At 49.6% G+C, this 18789-nt stretch overlaps 1 protein-coding gene across 5 annotated transcripts in view; it reads right to left on the bottom strand.

The window, feature by feature from the left end:
• LHX6 (LIM homeobox 6) overlaps positions 1-7107 on the bottom strand; it is a 39208-nt gene extending 32101 nt beyond the window's left edge. Inside the window, exons 1-3 of one of the 5 annotated variants that reach the window (XR_013834851.1) lie at positions 6699-7107; positions 4842-5027; positions 4572-4693 (exon numbers count right to left, since the gene is read on the bottom strand). Coding sequence is in view for 3 of the 5 variants with exons in the window: in XM_079962200.1 (XP_079818326.1) it covers positions 4572-4693; positions 4842-5027; positions 6699-6758 (368 nt within the window). In the remaining 2 variants the exon portion in view is untranslated. Of the gene's footprint in view, positions 1-3645; positions 3745-4571; positions 4694-4841; positions 5028-5230; positions 6137-6698 lie in introns of those variants that run through there. The other 4 variants (XM_079962200.1, XM_079962199.1, XM_079962198.1 and 1 more) reach the window with 4 other exon arrangements.
• Between the last annotated feature and the right edge of the window lie 11682 nt (positions 7108-18789).

The raw sequence follows: 18789 nt of genomic DNA, 5'->3' as shown, positions 1-18789 counted from the left end.
GAGTCTGATCGCGACCCTCCCTCTGCAGTCTCCATTCAGAGACACCCGGCAAGAGCCTCAATCAGAGGTTGCTTCAGAAGGATGTTGTTTTTCGGGGGGCGGGTGTTTAGTGTCCAATTAATACCCCCCCAAAAAAAAAACTTGTCAAGACCTCGATTTTGATTTACACCTTTTCTTTTGGGGTGGGGAGGAGGGGACACATTTAGTCAAGATGTGGCGTGGATTTTGGTGTCCCGGAAAATGTCAGATGAAGGCGAAGCCCAAGACCGGAGCGGAATTGGCGGAGCATCACCTGAGTTTTTCAAACCTGCTCGCCGCCCTCTGATGCGCAGTGTTTTAAAGAACAAAAGCGGGGTTTTCACTTTTATCAAATCTTTCCTTTTCCTCTATTACAATTTATGTATTTGTTCTCTTCAAGAGCAAATCTCTTTCCGCATACCGCTTGAATTTAAGAATGTTCCGTTTTCCGCAGCGCGATTCTTGGTGCGGTTCCTCGGGAACAAGAGCCGCTGCGCTCCATGGAGCATTTTCCCCGCTCTTCACCCCGAGAATTTACAGCCTTACAGCGCAAATCCCGCGCAGGTTTTTACTTATAGGAGACTCCCGCGTGCCCCAGTGAGATTTTCTCCCAGGTAGAGGGAGTGAACCTTGCAAGATCGCAGCCTTAAGATCCTCTCTGTCTCTCATAAAATCCCTGGCCGGGACCGCGGCGCAAGTATCTAGAGATAAGGAAAGAGCCAGATTGGAACCGAGAGCCGACCTCCGCCCCGAAGAGGCTGCTTGTCCCGCAGCTCTCGCCTGCGCGAACGCAGAACAAGCCTCCAGCCGCGACCCTCATTTGCAAGTTCCTTTGCTGGAAGGGAGAGGGGATTCATGATAGGCTACCCCGCACTGCGGGTGGGCAGACACTGTCCCAGCCAGGCGAGGTCAGCCTCCCCAAGGCGGACAAGCGGGGCGGCGGGAGATGCCTTGCAATGGGACGCATTTATTCAGGTTCCTTAACTCACGCCAAACATTTTAGCACCATCTTCCCGCCGTCGCCGCCGCCGCCTCGGCTTGGGGAGATCTCCTAAACCCTAAACCATCACATGCTCCCCATTATTTCTCACCTTAGCTAGTATGAGTTTTTAAAAACCGAAAGCACTTGCGCTGCGTAACTACCAAACGGGACTCCCTTCGAATCCATTTCGGCTCGAAATCTTGCCATGACAGTGCTTGTTTGCAAACACAAAATCGTAACGATCCCTATCTTCCTCTTTCTTGTTTTTCCTTTCTTTTTCCTTCTAGTTCTCCCTACCCCGTTTTTGGGCATCTTTGGTTTGCGGGGTTCTTTTTCGTTTTTTAATCCGGAGCAATGCTATAACGCGGGCGTTTGTCCAGTGGCGTAGATTCCAGGCACGCGACAGCGGAGGGCTGTGGGGGGTGGCAAATGCCAAAGACCGAGAAGGACGTTGGGATGAAGACCCCGATCCACCCACTCGTGCGGAAGTAAGCCCCAGGAAACCCGGCTAGGCGTTATTTTAGGAAACGCAGCTGGAAGGAGAACTTCGAAAACCCGAGAATTTGGCTAGATGTTGGTGTTGTATTATTAATAGTAACAGATAAGTTGCCATCGGTCCTAGTCACCCTCAGAGTAGACCCACTGATATGAATGGACCTTACTAAGGGCCATTTTGAGTAGAAATTCGTTGAATACAAAATAACGGTCACAGGAAAAACAACTGCATATAAGTTGTTCTGCTCCGCTCAAACAACTGAAACCCGTTAGCCACGTCCATTCATTTCAGTGGATATAACTACTGTGGGAACAACAACAACAACAACAACAACTATTACTACTACTACTATTTTCGGTTAGGTGGCATGGTAAGGAAAGGTTTAAAAATCAGGCAGCTCCGCAGCGCAGTGATTTCAGCAACGCGCTCTGCAACAGAGCTCGCCTGCTTCGTTTTCCCCCTTCTGGAAAAGGTGACCCCCAATGCGCGCCGTCCAGGGCGCCTTGGTCCCTCGAGGAAACCTGGCGCTGCGCGGCCGCCTCAAGGTGCATTAGGGGGGCAGCGCCTGGCGAGAGGACGACATCTCCCCCTTTTCCGAAGCATCTGCCCCCAGAAAGGGTTTGCCCGTCTCGGACCTCCTCGACGGCAGGCCGGGAGGGCGATGATGAGAGAACGGGTCCCAAGCCAAGGAATGGACAAAGAAGGGCTTTCTTTTAGGAGGGCCCGATTCCATGGGAAGAGCCTTCCCCTCAGGAGCTAGGGCAAGCCCCCAACCCCCAGTCCCCACCTTCCGCCCGCAATCCCAGGTTCCTTTTTTGATCCAGCGCCTTCAAACCCCGGAGTTCGGATTTGCTTGGCTGGGTCCTCTTCCAGCTCCTGGAGTAAGTCACAAAATTCGCCGACCATTATTTGGAAAGAGCAAAGCAAAGCAAACTACAATAGTTTGCGGAGCTCCCTGGCTACCTTGAAGCGGCGCGTAAAACTGGGTCGGCTAGAAGACTTTATTCCGTTTTATTTGAAAGGCATTTTAAGGACACTTTGAAAGATATCAGATGGACCAGTGACCTGATCCAGCGGGCACTACTTCTGTTCTTCTTATGTTTATTTGAAATATATCCCGCTTTATAGCCCGAATAGGTGTTATATTATTATTATTATTATTATTATTATTATTATTATTATTATTATTTCAGCAAGTGCCATCGAAGGGTTCGGGATTCAGAGCATTCTGGGCCACTCAGACGACGTCTCCCTTCCTCTCTTTAGCACGGCAGGTCCCGGGCGCCTAAGCAAAGGCGCCGACCGTTTTGTCTTTACTCCAGAAGGGCGCCCGTTTCCCTGCCGAACATCGCCCAGCCCTCCTGATCTCATTTATCCTCTCAAAAACCGTAGTATTATAAAGCAAACCCACTGTGCGGAAGGGTAGGTCAGTTTGAGAAAGCGGGCGGGGGCAAAGGCCATTCCAAACGCGCCGCGCGACCCGTCAAATCCAAACTAGGTAAAAGCGCACGTAGGTTGTTTTTTTAAACAACCCCACACACAAAACAAAACCTCACAAAAACTATTTGAGCGGGTCCTTCTCTCAGCTACAGAAAACGGTCGAGGCGGGGGGGGGGGGAGGAAACGAGGCGTTGTTGTCCTTTGGCCTTGGCTGGCTTCACCGCTGCAGGAGATTTCCTGCTCCGCCCCCCCTCGCCCCAGAGGCCCGTCCAGTCTTAGCACTGGACTGAGAGGCACCGGATCAACTTCGCTGAAAGTCTCTTCCGCAGTCCTTAGAAAGGGGGCTTCGCCCGCCGAGCAAGGGGTGGCCCTGACCCAGAGACCCGACGCCCACCCACCCCTTGATTCTTCACAGCCTCCTCAGTAAATTTCTGCGAAAGGAAGCGAAACCCCGTCAACGAATCTGGACGCACCCCACCCCCGGTGCTCGCCTCTTGGGGGTCAGCCTGTTCACAGAACAGCCCTGGGAAGCGCTCAGGTGCCCTAGGTATAATTCGAATCCCCCCCCCCCACTTGCCCAGAATAACCTACCCTTATTCAATCTCTTGAAGGGGTGTCTCTCCGCTTTTTTCTATTTTTAGAACCCCCCCATAAAACCCTTCAAGAAAGAGATGGATTCGGATTTAGCTGCCCCCCCTTTTTTTTCTACAGGAAAGTGCAGCTGCCCGCTTCGCTCACTCCAAACTCCAAATCTCTGGCCCGGGCGGACAACGAGACACCTGGAGACAATCCGAGCGCTGAATCCGGGTAAGGCCAAAAAGTGGACGTTTCTGCCTCCGCTGTCAAAGCGCACCCGCTTCCGACCTGCAGAGCTGCCCCCCTCAGAAAAATGATGTTGGAGACGAGCAGCTCCAAACCAAAACCAGCGCCGGCCTCCGCTCCGGAGTTCCGCCTAGCCAGGAATCCGAGCGGGACTTCGTTTTCATTACCAAATCCTAATCTTAAAGGAAGGAACTGGTTTGAGATTGGGACGCCTGTTTTAAAGTTTACTTTAATCTTTTTTAACATTCGGATTAATTAATCAGGATTAAGAACCAGTATAAATTAAAATCAAGCAAATTCGGAATCCTGCCTAACTGGGTGCGCGCGCCTAAATATATATATAGGGGTCGGCCTCCCCACACTTTTTTTGCCAAGATTTGGTGAACAAAGACCCGAAGACTGAACAATTTGCGCCTGAGTTAATAATTTGTTCACACGTTCAGTTCAAGTCCTTCTTTAGGTACCAGTGAATGCATCATTAGCCGCATCCCGCAAATCGAGTATGAACACTACGGGGCAAAACACCACAAGAAACCCAAGGCTCCCATTCTCTTCCAGTCTCCAAAGCTGAGATAATTTCTCTCTGAAAGCTCCAGGCCCACCTCCAGTTCCTCCCAAGTAAACTTCGCTGCGCTGCATATGAAACCATTACTTTAAAAGTGATCCAGAGCAAACCCGCCCGGGCGTACAGGAGAGCTTTGCAGAACATGCTGATCCAGCAACCAGGAAATTCCAAAGCAAGCGGAATCGCTCCGGATTCGCCCTCCCTCAGACCCACAGTTCCGTCCATCCCCGCGGCCTCCTGGAACTTACCTGAAATAGTCCCTCTTGCAATAGATTTCTTTGTTCTTGACGTAGCAGGTGTGCTGCCGGCGAAGCGAGGTCCGGCACACTGAGCATTCCAGGCAACGCATGTGCCAAGTGAGGTCGTTCACCTGCGAGGAGTGGGGGGGGGGGAGAGAGGCAAAGGGACCTGAGATGAGGGCTGAGGGGGCTGGCGGTGAAAACCCCTGTCCGTCCACTGCCTCTACCCCGCAACACACCTGCCCACCAACCATTCCCCCCTCCGCGGCTGCCCTTTACCTGGAGCAGGTACCGGTCCACAATCTCCATGCCGCAACTGAAGCAGATGTTCTTGGCCCCCGACGGCAAGGAGGAGGAGGCGGAGGACGGTGGGGAGCAGACGGAGGGTGTGGAGGGCGTGCTGGCGCCCGAGCGCGCCTCTTCTTTATCCAGGGCGCCCGGGAGCGCTTCCCCGTCCGGCTGGGCCTGCGGAGAGCGAGAGAAAACCAAGAGGCGTTAGACGGTCGGCACAGCTCCGCGGGAGCCCGACAGCACCCAGCAGCCCAGGGCTCCCCTCAGAGGCGGAGGACCAGCCTTCTCCCTTCTCCTTCCTTCCTTCCTTCTCTTCCCTTCCTTCCCTCATTTCTCAGTCAGCTGCGCCTCGTCCTCCCCGTCGGAAGCAGGCTTACCATTCGTCAAGGCGCGCGGTGGAGACGTTCCTCGCTGCTGATGCTGCTGCTGCTTCTGAAACTGGCGGAAAGTCTCTAGCTGCGGGGCTCCATGCCCCCCCCCCCTCTATATAAGCCCGCTCCAGACAATAAACCTCAACTTTGTAGTGGCCATAGAAACGGCGTCGATCAAAAAAGAGGGAGGGAGAGAGAGAGAGAGAGAGAGAGGCAGAGAGAGAGGCAGAGAGAGAGAGAGGCAGAGAGAAGGAAAAGAAGAAAGGTAGAGGCGGTAGGGCTTGTTAATGGAGCAATTTGCGATGCGGGGGGAGGAAAGGAAAGAAGGGGGGTGGCTTTGAAAAGCGGCTCTCGAGGTAATCGCTGCGCTCCAGGCTCGCTTTGCCTCGCCAAAGCTGCTGCTGCAGCCGCGTCCGCGTCGTCGTCCTCCCTACGCCGCCCCGAAGCGCCTGCAATTAGCGCCCATGCCCAACCAGAAAGGCAGCGTTTTTCAATCAGCCTCGCCGTCGGGTGGGCTGCGCAATAGCAGCGCCTGCCTGCCCCTTTCCTGCTCTTCTCTTCCCCCCCCCCCACCGCAGTCGCACTTTCTCCTCCCTCTCCCCCCCGAGCACCAAAGAACTGAGACCCCCACCCGCGCTCAGCAGAAAGAGGGAGGAGGCGACCTCGACCTCCCCACCACAAACAAACCCGTGAGAAGACTCTCCTTCCTCTCCCGCTACCCGAAATTTACCACCAACATTTTCCAACCAGCACTCTCGTCCACAATACGCCGCCGCCGCCAAGGAAGCTTCCGGAGAGCATTTTATACTATTTTATTTACTCCTAAGGAGGCCCCTTTTGCTCTCGAGGAGACCATCCTCCCCAAGGCACTTAAAGCAGAAGGAATATCTCGAAACATAACCCCCAGGAAAAGAGATGCAGGAGATGGGAAGATAGAGTCACCTGGGAGATCAGCTAGGAGGGGATCTTACAATCTCTCTCCCCACCCCCGCAAAAGGCAAAGATTAGGGTGGCACATTCATTCGGGGGGGGGGGGTTGAGGTCACATCTGTCCTCTATAGAAGCTGAGGAGTTTTCCCTCCTCTGTCAAAGACGTGGAAGGCGGGGCGGGGGGGGTTGCAGTGAGGCCTCTTTTATCATTGTATGCTCCTTTTTTGGGGGGGGGGACAATCTCTCAGTCCTCCCCATCCCAAGCGAGCCTAGGTGTCATCCAGCTCAGGTGTGGCGGAGGGACGGGACTGGCTCCTTCTTGCTTGAGGGATTGGGGACCAGGTTCTCAAAACTACGACCCCACCCCCAAATCAGGGTGGCACGTTTTTTCTCCCCCATTTCAGGACATTCATTTGCCCCCCACCCCGCTCTCCTCTCTAGAGTTTGCACGGGGCACAGGAGGCCCCCTAGTTCCTCTCCCTCCACATGCACAGAAGGGCTCTTCTCCGCTTTTTCTGCCCCTCCCCACAATGCCATGCCTCACCTCGGTCCGCGACTGCTGGCCCTCGGACTGGGGGGTGGAGGTCTCATTCTTCCAGAACATGGACGGGGGCGGGTAGTTGGGGGGCACACGAGGAGGGGAGCTCCCCTCCGCAGCGGCCGCCCAGACGTGACTCACCCGAGGCGACTGCTGGAAACAACTTTAATGTTCCTTCTTTAAAAAAACAAAACAAAAAACTAGGGCGCTCCCCCCCCCTCCTGTTCCTCCTTCCTTTCTTTCCTGAAGCTAGACGGGGCGGCGAGAGCAGCAGAGAAGGAGAGACAGAAGGACCGGGATAGTGGATATTCCCGCAGGGCTCGGATCTTGCACGCCGTTGAATGAAGAGGCGCGCACGAAAAGAGTGCCTCTGAGAATGTGCACCATTCTGCCTTCTCTCACTCTGAAGGGAGCTCGCATGGAGGAGGGCAGTGAGAGAGAGGCTGAGCCCCCTCAGTCCCCTTCTAATAATTTAGGCTCACACACAAATATAAGTGAAAGTACTAGGATGAGCTGCGTGGACCAGAAGTACTGGCTTGGGAATGTGGAGAGGGTTAGGGGGCTAGTGGGTGGCAAAGGATTTGGAGCTATGCTTCTTTTTACTATTTGATTCATTAATTTAAGTGCCAACTTGAATAAAATATTGGGGGACCGGGCGGTGGCAAGTAAGCTAATGCTATTCTTGGATGCATCAACAGAAGTAATAGCCCCACGCTATTCTGCCTCTGTCAGACCACATCTGGAATACTGTGTGTCTAATTCTGGGCACCACAATTTAGGAAGGATGTTGACAAGCTGGAAGGTGTGCAGAGGGCAACTAGGATGATCAAGAGCATGGGTCAGCAAACTTTTCCAGCACGGAGCCAGTCCACTGTGCCTCAGAGCTTGTGGGGGGCCGGACTATATTTTTTTTGGGGGGGGGGAATATGAACGAATTCCTATGCCCCACTAATAACCCAGAGATGCATTTTAAATAAAAGCACACATTCTCCTCATGTAAAAACACCAGGCAGGCCCCACAAATAACCCAGAGATATATTTTAAATAAATGTAAAAACACGCTGATTCCTGGACCGTCCGCAGGCCAGATTTAGAAGGCGATTGGGCTGGATCCGGCCCCCGGGCCTTAGTTTGCCTACCCATGATCAAGAGCCTAGAAGCCAAGCCTTATGAGCAACAGTTGAAGGAACTGTGTATGTTTTGCCTGGAAAAGAGGAGACTGAGAAGACAATTGATAGCCATCTTCAAATATCTCAAGGGCTGTCACATGGAAGAGGGAGGGTGTTTGTTTTCTCCCGCTCTGGAAGGTAGGACCCAATTCAGTGGCTTCAAGTTACAAGAAAGGAGATTCAAATTAAAGATCAGGAAAAACTTTTCCATGGTAAGAGGTGTTGGACAGTGGAACAGTCTCCCTTGGGAGGTGGTGGACCCTCCTTCCTTGGAGGTTTTCAAGCAGAGGTTGGATGGCCATCGGTCATCAAAGCATCAGTTGAGAGTCCTGTGTTGGTTGGACTAGAGGGCCTTTGGTGGTCCCTACCAACCCTACGATTCTTTAAGCCCTGCCCCACATAACTCATCAAAAGATCCAGCGCACACACCATTTGAATGACGATGCCCATCAACTTGAGGAGGCCTGACCCCCTCAAGTATTTTATTGTGTGTGTGTGTGTGTGTGTGTGTGTGTGTGTGTGTGAGAAGTGACCTCGGTCCAACTCTCCCTCTCACCCAACGAAGCCGAATGTTAGATGACTCAAGACAGATAAAATAAAGTCCCTCTTCGTGAAGCACAGAGTTAAACTAAGGAACCCCTTCCCACAGGACGCAGTGATGGCCACCAACTGAGAGCATGGCTTCAAAAGAGGGAAAGAAAAGAAGAACAGAGCAGAAGGCTATGAAAGGCTACCAGCCACGATGGCTCTGCTCTGCTTCTGGGGTCAGGGGCAGCGAATGCTTCCGAACACCAGTTCCTGGAAACCACAGGAGGGGAGAGGGCTTCTCATGCTCAAATTCTGCTCGTGGGTTTCCCACAGGCATCTGGTTGGCCACTGTGAGAACTGGATGCTGGACTGAGATGGGCCACTGGCCTGACCAGCAGGCTCTGCTGATGTTCTTATGTCATCTTACGTTAACTATCATGCTCCATCATGCAAATAACATGCAAATGTTTACTAGGCGGGAATCAAATGTGTTTGGGGTTGTTTGTGTGTGTGTTACATTATGCTTTTAACCACCAAGGCATATTACATGTCCTCACCCAGGGACCGGGCCCCGAGTGTTGTGAGTCTTCGCAGGGACCTGGCCCTGAGTGCTGTGAGTATTTGCAGGGACCAGGCTCTGGCCATGCTTGCTTTGGAGGAAAGAAGTACAGGCTGGCCGGGGTCAAATGAGGTGATGTGCTGGAAAGGCTGTGGAAGAAAGGGATCAAGTTCACTGAATGTACTCTGTTAAAGGAAAATATAATGGAAATGATGTATAGATGATATTTGTCTCCAGTAAAACTAGCAAAGATTTACCTTAACAATGATAATTGATGCTGGAAATGTACAGAAAAAGAGGGTACCTTTTATCATATGTGGTGAACCTGTTCCAAGGTGTAAGACTTCTGGGAGAAGATTTATAATGAATTGAAAATAATGTTGAAATATACATTTATCAAGAAACCAGAGGCCTTTCTTCTTGGAATAATAGGTTTAGAATTGCCTGATAAAGATGTTAAACTATTTTTGTATGCCACAACTGCTGCTTGAATTTTATTAGCTAAGGATTGAAAAACACAAGAAGTACCAACAATGGAAGATTGGCAGATGAAGATGATGGATTTTTCAGAGCTAGCCTAACTGGAAAAGTCTGCGACCAGAAGGAGGAGGAGTACCAGGAAGAAAGGACGAAATTTAAAGATTATTTAGTTAAATATGTTAAGTTAAATTAATTGGAGAAGCTTGCAAATATCAGATAGGCTTAGGGATTAAATATGTAATGTGATGACTTAATATGTTTAATGCTGAACTAGAAAGTAAAAAAAAAAAAAGATGTTAAGTGAATAAGTTAATTTTATAAGAATACTGGTTTTGAAAACCGTTAAAATGATATACACTGAAATTCAACCAGGGGGATATGAGGAAGTCACTTAACAATGTTACTAAGTTTGGTTTAAATACGGTTGAGATTTATGTTTGTTTGTACATTTGTTTGTTTGTTTGTTTGTTTTTGGAAAAACAAGAAACATTTTGAAAAAAGAAAAAAACTAATGAGGTGATGTGCTGCACCTGGAGGCAAGCTCAGGAGCACTGAGGTCTACACTTCACCCAGGGTTGTTCCACAGCAACGTGATTTCATGCCATGCTGTAACCAGTTCCTGTTCCAGTTTGATGCAGTTATCCTGCATCCTGGCCTCCTCTGGTCCCTAACCTGTAATGGATTTGCTCCTGACTTTGGGCCCACCAGGTAGACGGCTACCAGCGTCACTGCCCACACCTTGGTCCTAGCATACCAGTCCTGGACTCTTGCCACCCATGCACCAGACTGTGACACAAACAGCCCCTTGGTCCTCTGAGGAGCTCCACACTATGAAGCAAGCCGGACGAGGGTTGGGGCGCAAGTGGCACAGGTCTCACTCTGAAGCCAACCAAACACTGGACAGAACATATAACTGTGCCTGCCGTGAAGGCAGTGCACCCTCTAGCAGCCAACCAGTGGAGTTGTTCTGGTTGGTTCAGAGCTTACTGACTCCCAGCGTGGGAGAGGGACTTTTGGAGCACTTGAATACCTGCTGTGACCAACTTGCTATGCGCTTTGAGTCACTCCACTACAGAGTGATCTTGACTCTACACCAGGGCTCAGCAAGGTTTACTTCGCCTGGGCCAGTTCACTCCAGCGAAGATCCCTCGATGGGCTGGATTTCGTGCGCACATGTGCAGCCGCAATTTCCAGCGTCTGCATCTGCATAGACACGATTTCCGGTGTCTCTGACTGTGCAGACATGATTTCCAGCGTCTGTGTCTGCACAGGCACGATTTCTGAGCATGTGCAGACGTGATTTCCGGCACCACGGAAGCAAGTCCCTGCGCCATGCTACACCGGTTTAGCGCAGCATGCAGGGACTCGCCGAGCGGGGCAGCTTGTGGGCCGGTTAAACGACCCCTGTGGGTCGCTTGTGGCCCATGGGCCTTAGGTTGCCTACCCCTGCTCTACACTGTTGCAGCTCCAGTTGAAGTACTATTGAGGATATTTTGTAGAATCAGTTTCACCTTATGCAGTCAGCTGATTTGGACAAGATTGGCAGCAATGCATCTGACCACATGCCCCCTTGCTCTTGTCCCTCCTGGCTTATTAAATCTAGCTGGGGGGACTCTATCTGGTTGGGTGGATGGATGTCCTCTGCATTTTATACCATTGACCATGGTATCCTCCTGGACTTACACTTTGGAACTCACTGCCCATTGATATCAGGCAGATGATGCCTTTGCGTGTTTGTGTGTGTGCGCCTGCTAAAGACATTCTTATTTAAAGACTACCCAGATGTTTAAAAAGCTTGTATGAGTTTTAATTTATTTTAAGCTAGTCTACTGTGGGTGTCCCCTCCTCATAATTTATTTTTTTAATTATTTTTAATAATCATAAATAAATAAGAATAAACATATGCACCCCACCATCGATACCATTCCATTGTGACTATCCAACCTCCCAAAATTTCAACACCTCTTGCGATGGTTTGACCCTTTTCTGTTTTAACAGTATAAATTCTACAAACACCCTCCATATCTCCTCAAAATCATTTCTCCAGCATATTCCCCATCTTACCTTAATGGCACAAGTTAGTTTATCATTAATAGCTATACAGTCATACCTCGGGTTACAGACACTTAAGGTTGCGCGTTTTCGGGTTATGGACACCTCAAAACCCGGATGTACTGGAACGGGTTATTTCTGGGGTTCTGTGCATGCACAGAAGTGCTGAATCGCAACCCGCGCATGCGCAGACACGGCCCTGTGGGTTGCAGATGTGCCTCCCGTGCGGATCGTGTTCGCAACCCAAGCATCCACTGTATCCCAAACCTTCTTACCATTCCTACCATTCCTACCATTTTATATTCTGCTTGCCCCTTCCAATTCCTGGCTATAATAATTCGTGCAGCTATCAATAAACTTGTGAGCAAGTCCTTCATAACCTGTGAACCTTCTGTCCCATCGTAAATTGATAATAATGCTACCTCTGGACTTTCAGTCAGCTTTAACCCTGTGATTTCTATTATCTCCTTAAACATCCTTTGCCAAAAAAAGTTGTACATATTTACACCCCCACCATAGGTACTGTGGTTTTAACTTTTTCGTATGTTTTAAATTATGGTTGTAAATTATTAAATGATAATTTTATTGTTTTATCATTTCACCAAGTTTAGACTGTCATGACTAGAATCTTGTTCTTTTCGCAACAAACTCAAATTCTCAGGATGCTGAATTCTGGGACAAACCCAAAATGTCTGATGCCAGCAGAGAACCTGAAGTACTGTGTCCTTGGCTAATGAATGAAGATGCATGGCAAGATTTGCACATGGCCCTCAAAGTGACTTGGGTAGTCAGTAAAGTTGAGCCACCCCATCAACTGTGCAGAGGGAGGGAGGGAGAGCTGGCTGTTGACTGCTCTCTTGCCTAGACTTGGCACCCGTCTCCGCTTTGGGCACCAGCCCATCTGAGCCTGCCTGGCAGCATGAAAGCAACTTATCCCATCCGCCCGTCACCTTGGCCTCTTGGCAGCCACATCCAAAGAGGGCCTGCTTAGAAATCTGATCACCTCTGTGGCGCAAGGACCTCGCTGGGGCTTCTCTGTAGAGTCAGGCCCAGGGAAGTAACATGAGAAGATGGAGCGCCAGCGATGGATAATCACCCTGATTGAGCTTGACATCCAAATTGGCCAGTGCAAGAGAGAGGAAGTCATTTTGGGGGCTGCTCCAGAGGCTGACGCTGCACCAAAAACCTCAAAAACACATTAGGCTGGCAACAACAGAAGAGAAACTGAGACCCACCAGCTGCCCACCTTCCTCCATGGCTGCTTCTTTGTGCCGACAGAGTCTGGCCACCAGTCTGCCCTTGCCTCTTCTGACTTGTCATGGTGCTGCAAGATCTCAAGACAGGGGTCTGCCTCTCCACTCCTGCTTCCTGATACTTTTTAAACTGGAGGCGCTTGATCTCACTCCAACTTTATCAACTGAGCATTTATTTGCCGCCTTTTGGTCTTTGGGACCTCAAAGCAGGTCACAAAACAAGTTTAAAAAACCACGACATTCGCTTCTAAGCAGAAGGACAGTTCCTAGTTTCTCAGGTGCAATTTGGGTTTCTGGAGGTGTTCAAGGGCATTCTACCAATGGCTACAAGGTCATGGGGTATGAATTTTGTACCCCCTTCTCCCCATTACCTGACTCTCCTCTACCTAATCAGAAAGCCCCATTGTGGAACTCCCCCCCCCCCGATGGGAACCCTGAGGCTCTCAAGATGCTGTTGCACCAAAGCTCTCCTTCTCTCTGACCATTTGACATGTTGGTTAGGACTAATGGGTGTTGGAGAGCTAGAGTTGTTCCCCACCTGTCATTGGGTGTCATCCCCTCCCCCCACTGTGCATGCATCGGAAACATGTGTTGAATGCAGCAAGGCCATGTTTTGCTAACAAGTATATCAGGTTCAGCGATACAAATCAGATATTGGCTGCAGTTCCCTCTATGGAATGGCCAAATGCTAAAACTAGGCATTTGGGTAGGGAGCTCCCACCCATAACTACACTGGACAGCACAAACAGTGGTGTTTGTGTGGTGTAAACAGTACCCAGACAAAGGGGTTGGACTAGATGACCTTCATGGTCCCTTCCAATTCTCTGTTTCTATGATTCTAATTACTTTGCTGCTGCTGCTGCTGCTGCTGCCGCCGCCACCTCCACCATCACCCGCCACTGCAATGCGACCCAATGTGGCTATAATTCATGATCACTTATGGACAGAGGGAGCTGCCTTAATCTTGAGCCAGACCACTAGTCCATCTCCCTCAGTACTGCCTACACCAGCTGGGCACAGTGGCTCTCCAGGGCTTCAGACTGGGAGTATTTTCCAGTCCAACTTAAGATGCCACTGGAGACTGAGCCTGGGACCTCCTACTAATTGTCTGCCTGGTCTTATTAGCAGACATAAAGAGGCGGTTACCAAAACTCTTCTTAAAAAATATATATATTAGGACCTAGTCACTATGGCCAATTATTGTCCAGTCTCAAATCTTTCATTCTTGGGCAAGGTGATTGAGATGGTGGTTCAGGCATGCCAGAATGATGCGGGCTATTTGGACCCCTTCCAGTTGGGTTTCATGTTCACCAGTATGCGTTTGATACCCAGCTCTACCTCTCATTTAAATCGGAGACCAGTGAAGGAGATGAATGTCCTGTGGGTGTTTGGAGGTGGTTGGAGGGTGGATGGTGGTCAATGGATTGAGGTTGAACCACAACAAGACAGAAGTACTGTTTCTGTGGGACATGGAATGGGCAGCTGTGGGGGACTCCCTGATCCTGAATGGGGTAACTGTGCCCCTGAAGGACAAGGTGTGCAGCCTGGGGGTCATTTTGGAGGAGCAGGTCATTTGTGTGTCCAAGGCACCTGTTTTCCAGCTCCGTCTGGTACACCAGCTGAGACCCTACCTGCCCTCAGACTGTCTCACCAGTGTGGTACACGCTCTGGTTATCTCCCCCTTGGACTACTGCAATGTGCTTTACATGGGGCTACCTTTGAAGGTGACTCAGAAACTACCACTAATCCAGAACGTGGCAGCTAGACTGGTGACAGAGTGGCCACCGAGACCACATAACACCAGACCTACATTGGCTCCCAGTATGTTTTCGAGCACAATTCAAAGTGTTGGTGCTGACCTTTAAAGCCCTAAATGGCTTGGGCTCTGTATACCTGAAGGAGCGTCTCCACCCCCATCATTCAGCCCAGACAAGAGATAAGATTACAGGGAGTCGGGCAGAGAACCTTCTCTGTAGTCACGTCCACCCTGTGGAACGCCCTCCCATCAGATGTCAAGGAAATGAACAACTATATGACTTTTAGTAGACATCTGAAATCAGCCCTGTATAGGGAAACTTTTAATGTTTGATGTTTTACTGTGACCGATATTTTAATTTGCTGGAAGCTGCCCAGAGTGGCTGGGGCAACCCAGTCTGATGGGTGGCATATAACTAATATATGCCTTTGCTAACCTGTGCCCTCCAGTTGCTTTGATCTACAACTCCTATCAGCCTCCTGTCAGCAGAGTTAAGGCATTGTAGTCCAAAACATCTGGAGGGCACCAGGTTAGCAAGATTCTCTCTCTCTCTCCCTCTGTGTGTGTCTGTCTCCCTCCCTCCCTCCCACCCACCCTCCAGCATCTTTTATGGGAGGTTGTGAAATAAAGATAACAACAATAATAAGCTCACACCCTCCCCACACCCACCCCTTGGATGCTGGCGTATTCAGCTTTGGAGGAAAATGAAAGTGGATGGATCTCCCTGCCTCTCGGTATGTTCCTGTTGCTCATGTGACAAAGATGCTTCAACCCTTAGAGCACAGGTTGGTATCTGTGGCCCTCCAAGTGAGGGAAGGACCCATATATCAGTGGTTTTGCATTACATTCAACCTCTAGAATTTCCATTTAGGGCTGGGAAAGACTCTTGCCTGAAATCCTGGAGAGCTAGCTGCTGCCGGCCAGTGTAGACAAGGCCAAGTTGGATAGACAACAGATCTGCATTGATAGAAAGGCAGCCAACGATGCTCCTATTCTGAACTATTACAACTCCACCACCCCTGGTCATTGGCCATGCTGGCTGGAGCTGATGGCAGTTGGAGTCCAACAGCCTTAACTGGACTGAAGCCTCTCTACCAACCACTGCCTTAGATTGGCTTGAGAGCTGAGTTTTGCAAGATGCCTTTCACAACTGCCTTCCTGTAAAAGTCCAAAGGGTGTCCTAAATTGGTGGATGCACTTAAGGCAGAGGCTCAAATGCCTGCTCAGAAGAGGGCAACCAAAATGAACCAGCAGTTGAAGCAATTCTCTTTGAGGTTACAATTTGGGGAGCTTTTTAGAGACGGTGACTAAGAGGAGACTTGTTAGAAGTATAAAACATTGTGCATGGTAGGAAGACAGTGGCTCAAGAAGGATTCCCCCCCCCCCCAAAAAAAAAAAATCATGACACTAGAACTTGTAGACATGCAATGAAGCCGAATGTATGTTGGATGAGTCAGGACAGACAAAAGGAAATCCTTTTTCACACAGCACGGAGTTAAAACTATGGAATTCACTCCCACAAGGTGTGGAATGGGTATCAACTTGGATAGGTTTAAAAGATTAAACAAATTCATAGAGTTATCTGTGGTTCCAAGTCATGAAGGCTATGTTCTACCTGGATTGTTGGCCAAAAAACCATAGAGAGTACAGTGGTGCCCCGCAAGATGAACGCCTCACAAGACGGAAAACCCGCTAGACGAAAGGGTTTTCCGTTTTGGAGGCGCTTCGCAAAACGAATTTCCCTATGGGCTTGCTTCGCAAGACGAAAATGTCTTGCGAGTTCCTGCGGGGGTTTTTCCCTTTCCCCCCCTTTTCCTAAGCCCTAAGCCGCTTATCAGCTGATCCGCTGATAAGCCGCTTATCAGCTGATCCGCTAAAAGCCGCTAAACCGCTAATAGCGCTAATCCGCTGTTAATGGGCTTGCTTTGCAAGATGAAAAAACCGCTATACGAAGAGCCTCACGAAACGGATTAATTTCGTCTTGCGAGGCACCACTGTACCGTATTTTTCGCTCCATAAGACCACACTTTTTTCTTCCCAAAAAGTAAAGGGAAATGTCTGTGCGTTGTATGGAGTGAATGTGTGGTCCCTGGAGCCGAACTGCCCAGTGGAGAAAAGTAGATCATGTGGGTTTTTTTGAAAGAGGGAAGTGGGTGTTGAAACAAAGCCGCTAATAGGCAAGCGGTCAGGGAGGGAGATAAGGGACGCTAGGAGACTGCCTGGGAGGGGGGAGGTAAAGACAGCTAATTTGCAAGGAGAGGAGACAGCAAGATTAAAGCAATGAGGAGACAAATTAGAAGAAAAGGAGGAGCAAAAAACTGCTCCAGCTAAGGAAAAGACACTAAGGCAAACAAGAGGGAAGGGAGTGTTGAAAGGAAGCAGCTGATCGGCAAGGATTGGGAGATAAGGGACGCTAGAGATAAAGGAGGCTGCCTGGGAGGGGGGAGGTAAAAGCCCATGGATCCTCAGGATTTTTGCACTTGGTCACCCCAAAGTCACCATCAGATCACATAGCATGTCCATGGCTACAGCCTGCACCAAAAAAACCACACATCTATTGTTTCGTGGGGCCACAATGGCGCAAAAACGTGGTTACAAAGCACGGATCCACATGGACGCTCAGGATTTTTGCACTGGGCTACCCCAAACTCACCGTCAAATCAGATGTCTGTGGCCACAGCATGAACCTCCAAAATCATACATCCACTGTTTCATTCAGAATATTTTTTTTTCTTGTTTTCCTCCTCCAAAAACTAGGTGCATCTTATGGTCAGGCGTGTCTCACGGAGCAAAAAATAGGGCGATTTCTTTCCTTTTAGTAATGTGTGCACATTATGCTTGACTGTGGGGCATGGAGGCCGCTCCCTGCAAGGCCCTTTCCACCTGGCCTAGGGGGCAGGGCTCACACTCACCAGCCCCACTGAAGAGGCTCCTCATGAGGCCGGAGGAACATCGCCCGGCTGTGGGGCATGGAGGCCGCTCCCTGCAAGGCCCTTTCCACCTGGCCTAGGGGGTGAGGCCCACACTCACCAGCCCCACTGAAGAGGCTCCTCATGAGGCCGGAGGAACATCGCCCGGCTGTGGGGCATGGAGGCCGCTCCCTGCAAGGCCCTTTCCACCTGGCCTAGGGGGTGGGGCCCACACTCACCAGCCCCACTGAAGAGGCTCCTGGGAGACCAGAGGGGCATCACTATGCCTGACAACAAATCCCAATTATTGGATTCTTTTGCCCCATCTTTTTTATGCCTGCCAAACAGCCGTGTCATGCTTATGATATTTTATTCTCTTGTTAATTATGCTGTTTTAAACGTGCATTTTATATTTGACTTCAATTAGCAATGTTTTCTTTTGAAATGTTTTAAGTTTTTTTTGGTTAACTTTATGTTAGATATGTATTCTGTAGTTGACCTCCTTTATGTTTCATCTTTAAGATAATATTTTAGTTTTCTGTTAATTATGTTGCTTTGACTGTATATATCTGACTTTCTTCAGATCAGTTTATTGATGTTTTAATATTCTGTAAACCACTTTTTCTTAAAAATATAAAGCGGTATAGAAATGAAATTAATAATAATATGCTGTAGCAACGTCTTAGAAGCAGCATTTATTCTGTGTGAGAGAGAATACATCATTCAAGATAATGCATGCCATCTCAATGCTTATAACCACCTACATTATATGCATGATTTAAAGGATTTTAATTTATTCATCTCAGCACTCAACGTAAACAGTGCAGACTGACAAGGCAGCAGTAGCAAATGTTTAAGTGCTGGAGATTCGCCCTCGCCATTGCCAGAGTTGGATGTGTGTTAGGATTCTGCAAGAGGATAGAAACTTGTGCAAAATCATGCTTCTTGGCTATCTTAGCTGTCATCTAAAACACATCAGGTGACTTTAGCTTTTCCAGATGGAAGAAGCTTCAAGCTAAAAGCGTAATCCCAGGTGACACTGAAGGGGTCAGTGGGGTGGCTGAATTTGTTTGGTGTTTGTTGTGGTGGGGGAGGGGACCACACAACTTCAGTACCTTGTACACCTTCTTGCCCCACCCCAATGCATAATGATAAAGGTCAATGTAAAGGGGCCCCTGACCATTAGGTCCAGTTGTGATCGACTCTGGGGTTGCGGCGCTCATCTCGCTTTATTGGCCAAGGGAGCCGGCGTACAGCTTCCGGGTCATGTGGCCAGCATAACTAAGCTGCTTCTGGCGAACCAGAGCAGCACACAGAAACACCGTTTACCTTCCCACCAGGGCGGCACCTATTGATCTACTTGCACTTTGACGTGCTTTTGAACTGCTAGG

The sequence above is a fragment of the Podarcis cretensis genome (assembly GCF_951804945.1).
Source record: "Podarcis cretensis genome assembly, chromosome: Z".
Taxonomy (NCBI): domain Eukaryota; kingdom Metazoa; phylum Chordata; class Lepidosauria; order Squamata; family Lacertidae; genus Podarcis; species Podarcis cretensis.
Note: the sequence above shows the minus strand (reverse complement) of the source record. Positions and strands in the feature narration are given on the sequence as shown.